The sequence below is a fragment of the Notothenia rossii genome (genome assembly GCF_949606895.1).
Source record: "Notothenia rossii genome assembly, chromosome: 2".
Classification (NCBI taxonomy): domain Eukaryota; kingdom Metazoa; phylum Chordata; class Actinopteri; order Perciformes; family Nototheniidae; genus Notothenia; species Notothenia rossii.
Window position 1 is genome coordinate 59,638,788 of NC_136904.1, and position 8,803 is coordinate 59,647,590.

Sequence of the window (8,803 nt, forward strand, 5' to 3'; positions counted from 1 at the left end):
CCTTATCCTGGTGTTTTGAGTTTTCCTTCTTTTGAGAACCCGCTCATATAGGAACGGCGCGGAGCAGAGGTTCTGCCCCAACAGTACCATATGTGTTCGGGGTACCATATGTGTTCGGGGGCTGTCTCTTACCACATATGGAAATGTGAAATATGAACACATATGGTACCCCGAACACATATGGTACCGACACCGGGCGGCGAGGTCCCGTGGGTTAGATGCGCGTTCATAATGCAGAGGGAAATAACTCTCAGAATAACGTTATTAGCACATTTTTACAACTTGAGGAACGAATGTTTTTAATAAGGGCTATACAAGTGTTCATACTGGCTAGTTTATTTAGTTTAAAAAAAATTATCCAACGATTTACAGACCATTCTTTCCCCATGTAAGTCAATGGGAAAAAGTGTTTCCGGGCCTGGCTACCAAACGGAAGTGTAGTACCGCCGTTTGGCCAGCACGAATATTCTCATCTGAGTCCGGCGCACTTCCTGGGGGCTTGGTGTGTATGTGTGGCGCGAGCATGAGAGAAAGCGCGCACCGGTTACGTGTATTGTTGTTGTTAGCATCTGGTGCTAGCTAGCTGCGCTAACCGATATAATGAGCTGTCAACAAGGTGGAGGAGAGTCCTCTCCTGTCAGACTGAGAGACTGATAACTACGGCTCAGGTGAGGTAAAGGACTCTGAGTGTTTAGATAGTTAACTTAGTCTAAGTTCTCTGTGGGTCTCAAACGGTTTGGTCACCATTTATGTAAACACATATTTCCATTTGAGGGGTAGTGATTAGTAAAATATGCATGAATAATAATTAAAAAAATTCACTAGGTGAAAAAAGGTAAGATACACTTTAAAAACTTGTTGAGAGCTAAAACTAGTCTTTGCTGCTGCATCAAAGAGGAGCAGGGGGGAGAGGGGGAAGACGGGTGAGGCTGGTTCAGGAGCCCAGACACACTCACAACTATAAATGAACCAAAAACAAATAAATAAACAAGTTTCAATGTTTTACATATTGGATATGGTATGTTATTGGTTATGGCCATGTTCTTATGATTTTATGATTATTTAAATGTATACAGTTCTGTTTCATATGGGTGTAGTCTCTTTATTTCCCCCTCAAAGTGCACCAGATTGATGCATTTAAGTCCAACATTTAAAAAAAAATCTTACCGGGGGAGCATGCCCCCAGACCCCCCTAGGGGATTTGAGGTCCACCTCCACTTAAAATATGTTCACATGGATAGGTTCCTAAATAGATTGGCACGTTTAAAAAAAAGATAGTAACCCATTTCCATATGTTTATTCTGGGGTAGTATATTTAAAGTTTAGGGCTATCACTATTGGCAGCAACGCTGTAAATATTGACAAATAAATCCAGGAAAATGGCACAAAAGAAAACTGGTAGTGGCCTGGCTGGGTGTATAATTCCCGGCCTGACTTATTGTCCCAGTCCGGCCCTGCTTATATTTATACTTAGTTAGTTACAATTATATATAAAAACACATGATATACGTAGGCCTATGTGATATGATGTACTAATAATTCTAATATTTTAAAAAGTTTCTAAAATGTGCTGCACATAGACATCTAAATCTTTGAATACACCTGTCGGTCGTTAACTAAATCCAGTGGTAATCTAAAGATGTTCAGAAACGATGCAGGAATGTGGTACAATAATTCAAAAAATGTAATCTATAAAGTTAAAATAGTCAGCTAAAAGTGAGCTAAAATGAATGTATATTCTTTGTTGTACCTTAATAATACAACTAATGCTATTAATACTTACTCAGCGGGGTTAATGTTAGCATCGGGACGATCGGGACGCCCACCGAAGTTTCATTCAAACATTCAACATTTCTTGGAATTTTCTAACTTTAATATATTTTCCCCTGGCCAAAAGTCTTTCCTCAAAGGATTTTGAGAGTGGTCCTTCGCATTTTCACTCAGGCAATGCAGACTGCTACCCCCATTGGGTCCTGAACACCGCACACATATTACACACGTGTGCATGCACAGCAGCCATGGCGGACTTACAGATGAAGCTGCTCCGCAAGAAAATCCAGAAGAGAAGTGATAAAGACAAAGAGCGCAAACTGTTGAAAACGCAGGCAGAAGACAAAGAGACCGGTATGTCATGTAGAACAAATATGATCTTGTTGCATTTGTTTAGTGTTTCTGAAGGGGTGTCGAACTTACATGCTAGGCTAGCTACGTTAGCTTCTCACGAGAGGGATTTCAATCAGGAACTCTTGTCACACCGGTTAAACTGTTTCATGACATTAGCTGGTTTTAATATGTAACGATATATTTATCCGTGTGTCACCATAATTTGTTAACCATCACAATGATTGATTTTTTAATTTTTGTAATGCTGCTAGCTGGCACTGGACAACATGAAAGTTCTCCTTACGGATGTGACAGCAGAAGGCCCAAAAGTATCATCCTTCACTGGCTTCCATGAACCTAAAGAAACGTTTTAAACACCCTGGAAGAAAAGTGAAGCATCATGAAGTCCATCAGAACTGCTCAAAGATCTTTCCATATCCTGTGTGGTGTAAATTAAACTAAGTACTGTACTTAAGTAACATTTTGAGGGACTTGTACTTCATTAATATATAAATTTGTTGCTACTTTGTACTTCTACCCCACTAATATTGGACTTTTTACCCCACTATATTTATTTATCACTTTTTTATTTATATATATAACTGGCCGATCCTGAATATATATAGACACACAAAACAAAACACTGAACTACTAATAAACCCACTTTTTCACAAAGTCTCTTAAGATTTGCTCCACATTAACACGTTTTAAAAAGATTATATTGCACACAAGTGTTAAACAGTTTACTTTTACTCCACTACATTTAATACCTTTAGTTACTTTACAGATGTGCATGAATGATGTGAAATATAATCAAGTGTTAAATCAGACTTTAGTTCCACCTGGAGTAAATCCACAAGCTACCCTGCAGTATACAAAGTCATTCAAACTAGCTGCACCTTTACCAGCTTTGAGAACACTTTCATGATCAATCATCATAAAACATATTATTCTGAAATGGACCAATCTGTTGACTTTTGGTACTTTTAAGTATATTTTGATGATAATACTGTCAGAAAACTACTTTTTACTTGAGGAAAATGTTGATTGCAGTAATTTGACTTGCAACAGAGTATTCCTTCACACTGGTACTTCTACTTTCATTAAGTACGCAATCTGAGTACTTTTTCAACCTCTGCATATCATCTGGCTGATAGTGTGAATGTGTTTTTGTTTCAATGTGTTGACAGCAAACGGGTTGGAAACAGAACCCGAAGCTGCTTGTAAGCCTGACGACAAACCCAAGAAACCCCAGCAGAAACAGAAAGAGGGGACCCCCACTGAAGACGCTACTGCGAAGAAAAAGACCAAGAATAAGAGAAAGCTCGTGGACACTTCTGGATCACCAGGTAACACATGAGCAGTCTGCTAGCTTCACATTAAAAACTAAATATTTGTTTACCTGTGATGGCTAACCAACATGTCATACTCCTGTTTCCAGTTGAGAAGAAAACCAAAACGGTGACAGAAGCAGATGATGAAGAGGAGGACGATGAAGAGGTGGAGACTAGAGCAGCATTAGCAGATGGAGAACAGGATGCAGACAAACCAGAGGAAGCTGCAGATGATGATGACGAGAGCGGAGAGGAAGATGAGGACAACAAATCTGGAGAGGAAGATGATGAAGAGGAAGATCAACCTGAATTACCATCCGGCTTAACGGGTAAAGAAGAATTAGCGATCTGTTTAACTCACGGATGGGAGATGATAAGAATGTATAAAAACCAATTCCATTATTTATTCCTCTTAACGATCTGATTCCTTATCCTTTCCTAATAACCTGTTGGGTGGAAATAAACCGTTGGTACAGACAAGGCCTTTTAATCGATTTTACTTTGATTTTAATTTGTAGTCGTTGTTTGTATAAAAATGTAGAATATTACCATTGTTAAAAATTCTGCGTTTTAAACTGTCTTACACTTCTGTGAAGTTGTAATGTCAACAAGACGATAAGAAAAAACAGAGACTCTAGTGGTGGTCTTTCTGGGGGTCCCCAGTGATTCTCCTGAATGGACTCACTGCAAGCACACTGGATCTGACTAGTTTCCCAACCCCTTCCTGACATGCTGTGTTCCTATGCTTAATCTACGCCTTTCCTCTCAGCCCTCCACTGATGAACTGTTGTCTGCTATTACAGGAGCGTTTGAGGACACAGCCTTTACCTCTCTGTCTGAGCTGGTGAGTGACAACACGCTGAAAGCAGTGAAGGAGATGGGCTTTGAACACATGACTGAGATCCAGCACAAAAGTATTCGCCCCTTGCTGGAGGGAAGGTGAGCGTCACTCTGCTGTTACTCTTTAACGGACAGGTTTGTTGTTCTTAGGCTTTTAGGCATCCGTTTATTTTAGAAAGAAATGGAGAAGCACCTGTCGTTTGGCTAGGACAGGATTAGTCAAAGATATCGCAGATTATGTGCCAGTCAAGTCTATGCGTAGCTTGATGGTTGTTAACACCGGTCCACAGACAGTGACCGCCTTTTTGTCACAGCAACACACTTGTTAGACCCTATAGTGCCACAGTGACGCGTCTTAAAACCCGGAAGGACGTGATCCGTCTATTAAATGTGTGTCAACCACAGACCTTATTTCCAGCTATTTTCCAAAATCCTATGGAGAAATTGCATTGTTTTTTTTGTCAAAGGAAGTGGTAAAATGCTAACTTACTTCTGGGTTTTAGGACGCTTCACCGCGGCACTCTATTTTACACTTTATATATGAAAAGCAACTTATTCAGATCAAAAGGGAAAAGGTGATTTAAATGATTAAAATATATTTTTCATTCCCATTAAACGTTACTTTAGTGTTGTATTCATGAAACGGTCTTCTTTTCTTCTCTGTAGGGATGTCCTGGCGGCTGCCAAGACAGGAAGTGGTAAGACCCTGGCCTTCCTCATCCCGTCAATAGAGCTCATCTACAAACTCAAGTTCATGCCCAGGAACGGTGAGACTCCCGTTAATAGACTCTTTCTACAAATTGCTGAAACATTTCTTATTCCTTGTGTATCAAACTGTGTTCTGATGCTTCATACTGCCCCCCCACCAACCCCCAGGCACAGGAGTGGTGATCCTCACGCCCACACGCGAGTTGGCGATGCAGACCTATGGTGTGCTGAAGGAGCTGATCCAGCATCACGTGCACACCTTCGGGCTGATCATGGGGGGCAGCAACCGCTCCGCTGAGGCCCAGAGGCTCGCCAACGGGGTCAACATCGTGGTGGCCACACCAGGCCGACTGCTAGACCACCTGCAGGTGAGCTCAGCCCCAGAATCACCACATGTACTGAGCATCATGAACAGAGCATCACACATTCACCACACTGTAGAATTGGTGGTATGACACATTGACTAAACGTTTAATCACTGTTTTATATTTTCCTTCTCTAAACTCTTATTATGAATACGTGGATAAGATCATTCAAACTAAATAACATTGTCTTCAGAACACGCCCGGATTCATGTACAAGAACCTGCAGTGTCTCATCATTGATGAGGCCGACCGGATCCTAGAGGTGGGCTTCGAGGAGGAGCTGAAGCAGATCATCAAACTGCTGCCAAGTACGTGCCCACCCCACCCCTGACTGTTGTACACATTTGTTGGAGTATGTCAGCAATTTAATGATCCACTTCCAGAGTTAGGACAGTAATTGACAGTTTGAAAGAAAAAGCTCACAATCAAAACAGAAAATTAAGAAATATGTGTACTTTTAGTCCGTAATAAGCTTTTATATATTTAGATAATGTCCCGCCCTGTCTGCCAAACAGACATATTTCTGTTATGTTATAGTATCCAAAAAGACACACATCACAGGCTGTGTTGACCTCGCTCCTCTGATGCACCTTCTGTCTCTGAACCCCTGCCTATTGTCTGCTCTCTCCAGAGAAGAGACAGACCATGCTGTTTTCAGCCACGCAGACCCGGAAGGTGGAGGACCTGGCCCGTATCTCCCTGAAGAAAGAGCCGCTGTACGTGGGCGTGGATGACAACAAAGACAACGCCACAGTGGACGGCCTGGAGCAGGTAGGCTTTGCTGCGGTTTCTGTGAACGCAGAGCTGTACTGCCGCTCCGCAGCACTCTAAAGAAATGTCTCATGTTTCAGGGTTATGTGGTGTGCCCGTCAGAGAAGCGCTTCCTGCTGCTCTTCACCTTCCTGAAGAAGAACCGCAAGAAGAAGCTCATGGTCTTCTTCTCCTCCTGCATGTCTGTGAAGTTCCACTACGAACTTCTCAACTACATCGACCTACCTGTCATGGCCATCCATGTAAGAAGCGCCACGTAGCTTCACATTAAGTTGTGTTGAGTCTGTCTCGTCTACAAAGCCAGTGGTAGTAACAACGGTTCTTCTTCTCATTTCCAGGGCAAGCAGAAGCAGACCAAACGTACCACCACCTTCTTCCAGTTCTGCAACGCTGACTCGGGCATCCTGCTGTGTACTGACGTAGCTGCCAGAGGACTGGACATCCCCGAGGTGGACTGGATCGTCCAGTACGACCCCCCAGATGACCCCAAGGTATCAAAACGGCTCTTGTTATATCACATGATAATAATTGTTCAACACTTGTTTACTTCTGAATTAAGAAGAAATGTTAGGAATCCTATTAAGCCTACCAACCCCCTCTCCCCCCCTCACAGGAGTACATCCATAGGGTGGGCCGGACAGCCAGAGGCATCAACGGCAAGGGCCACGCGCTGCTGATCCTCCGCCCCGAGGAGCTTGGCTTCCTGCGCTTCCTGAAGCAAGCCAAGGTAACATCTCTCTGCCCCATTAACATTCACCTGAAGGCTCACGTAAATCCACAATTTACATTTTCTGCCAATTGTTATGCCTTTCCTGCTGGACATGTAGGACTTGTCTTTATTTACATGGCTATTTATTAGACTTTGCAAAAAGTGCTTAAAGTGAGAAAATATAACACTGATAGGGGTTCACATAATGCTGTGTTGCATTTTGACTAAATCTTTGTTCATCAAGTCACTATAAAAAGATCAGAGAATCCTAAATCGTTTTGGTTCATTTCTGAAATGTTCAATGTATTTTACAAACATTAACTCTTGGATTTTTGTTGTCCTAACTAGGGCTGGCTAGGAATATAGGGCTTAAATCTTTGATCATGATATCCATGATATGTATCACGTGTTAAGTATAAAATATTGAGGTCAGGTGAATAATGTCAGTATGAACACCGTTTTCTGTCCAGGTCCCATTGAGTGAGTTTGACTTTTCTTGGGCTAAAATCTCTGACATCCAGTCCCAGGTGAGAACTTATCTCTCTTAGAACATTTAAATACATGTATATATGGTTTTGTGCCAGTTTAATCACACACACTGTCTGATGTTCTTCAGCTGGAGAAGCTGATAGAGAAGAACTACTACCTTCACAAGTCAGCGCAGGAGGCCTACAAGTCGTACGTGAGAGCTTACGACTCCCACTCGCTCAAACAGATCTACAGCGTGAACACCCTGAACCTCCCCATGGTGGCGCTGTCCTTCGGCTTCAAAGTACCTCCATACGTCGATCTGAGTATCCTTTCCTGTGGTTTGTTTAATGTGTTAAGTCTGTCATGGCCTGTATCCCTCATTTCATGTGCAATGATATAGAAATGTATAATAAACTGCTGAAGTTTCCCTTAATCCGGCTCCTCTCCAGACGTGCACGGTGGTAAAGGAGGAAAGCTGCAGAAGAGAGGCGGTGGAGGTGGCTTTGGATACCAGAAGTCCAAATTTGGGCAAAAGTCAAAAGTCTTTAAGCATGTGAGCAAAGGAAAGGGGGGTGACAAGAGGCAGTTCTCCCGCTGAAGACCGAACAGTGAACTCCTGGACTGATTCCTCTGTGTATTTAAAGAACCGCCTTTTTTAGTACATGAACTTCCTGCTTTGTTAGGGCAGGCTCCGGCTTTCCTATATGTGTAAATGCATTGTGTAACTGTGAACAAACATCATCGGGGTGTGGTGTGTTAAAGCTGCATTCCAATGTGGACTTCCTGTTCCGGAATATTAAATCTGTTGACTTTAAATATGTTAAGTTTGACTCGTATTATGTAGACTTTGCTCATTACAATGAACTAACCTGAAATAAACCATGAGGTGCTGATGTACGTGTCTTTATTTTTCAACATCACATTTTTATCGATCCATTCCTGCAGAGCTGAGGGCTCTTCTTAAACAGGGTCTGATCATTAGGAACTACATGGAACGTTTTATACACCTTTTTTAAAAGAGCAATGTGTATTACCAGGCCACTTAATCTAGAGAGATAAGGGGGTGGGCAGCATTTGAACTCCAGTACTGGATCTATAAAATCTAAATGTATACAACTCATAATCTTCACGTGTGGTGTCAGTCTATTGTTAGCGCTGGACTAGCTAACTGGTCTGTTGCTTTGACAGTCTCTTTAATGTATTAAATCCAAAGTAGCAGAAACGGTCGAATCACCAGCACACTACAGTCATACAGACTCTAACATCAAGCGCGGAGCAGCTGTACTTTCTCGTCCTCATGATTTAAGACCAGAATGGAAACGGTCATTATCACCTCGAGGAGCCAGGCAAAGCTAGTCCGTTAGCTTCAGCAAATATCTGCAACAGTACATGGACGTCTTGACACTAATAGCTTCACATTCTGTTGGTTCCCTTTTTGAATGTGGTAAATTACATTTCTGGCAATATTTCACACATTGTGTCTTTGAAATATGTCAGATAAT

At 42.1% G+C, this 8,803-nt stretch overlaps 1 protein-coding gene across 1 annotated transcript; it reads left to right on the top strand.

Moving 5' to 3' along the window:
- Positions 1-548: 548 nt before the first annotated feature.
- Positions 549-8,194, top strand: ddx18 (DEAD (Asp-Glu-Ala-Asp) box polypeptide 18). Its single transcript, XM_079663705.1, has 15 exons — positions 549-668; positions 1,898-2,124; positions 3,294-3,452; positions 3,545-3,766; positions 4,241-4,376; positions 4,944-5,044; positions 5,154-5,353; positions 5,544-5,658; positions 5,982-6,121; positions 6,202-6,363; positions 6,460-6,612; positions 6,735-6,848; positions 7,301-7,357; positions 7,447-7,624; positions 7,751-8,194. The coding sequence occupies exons 2-15, from the start codon at positions 2,019-2,021 to the stop codon at positions 7,897-7,899; spliced, it is 1,992 nt and encodes a 663-aa protein (XP_079519831.1). The 5' UTR covers positions 549-668; positions 1,898-2,018; the 3' UTR covers positions 7,900-8,194.
- The last annotated feature ends 609 nt before the right edge of the window (positions 8,195-8,803 follow it).

Bases quoted from the DNA above. Each gene is read 5' to 3' on its own strand.
- ddx18 (XM_079663705.1), top strand. From the start codon at position 2,019: ATGGCGGACTTACAGATGAAGCTGCTCCGCAAGAAAATCCAGAAGAGA. The intron at 6,613-6,734 runs GTATCAAAACGG...CCCCCCTCACAG, and splicing joins ACCCCCCAGATGACCCCAAG to GAGTACATCCATAGGGTGGG. The intron at 7,358-7,446 runs GTGAGAACTTAT...GATGTTCTTCAG, and splicing joins TCTCTGACATCCAGTCCCAG to CTGGAGAAGCTGATAGAGAA.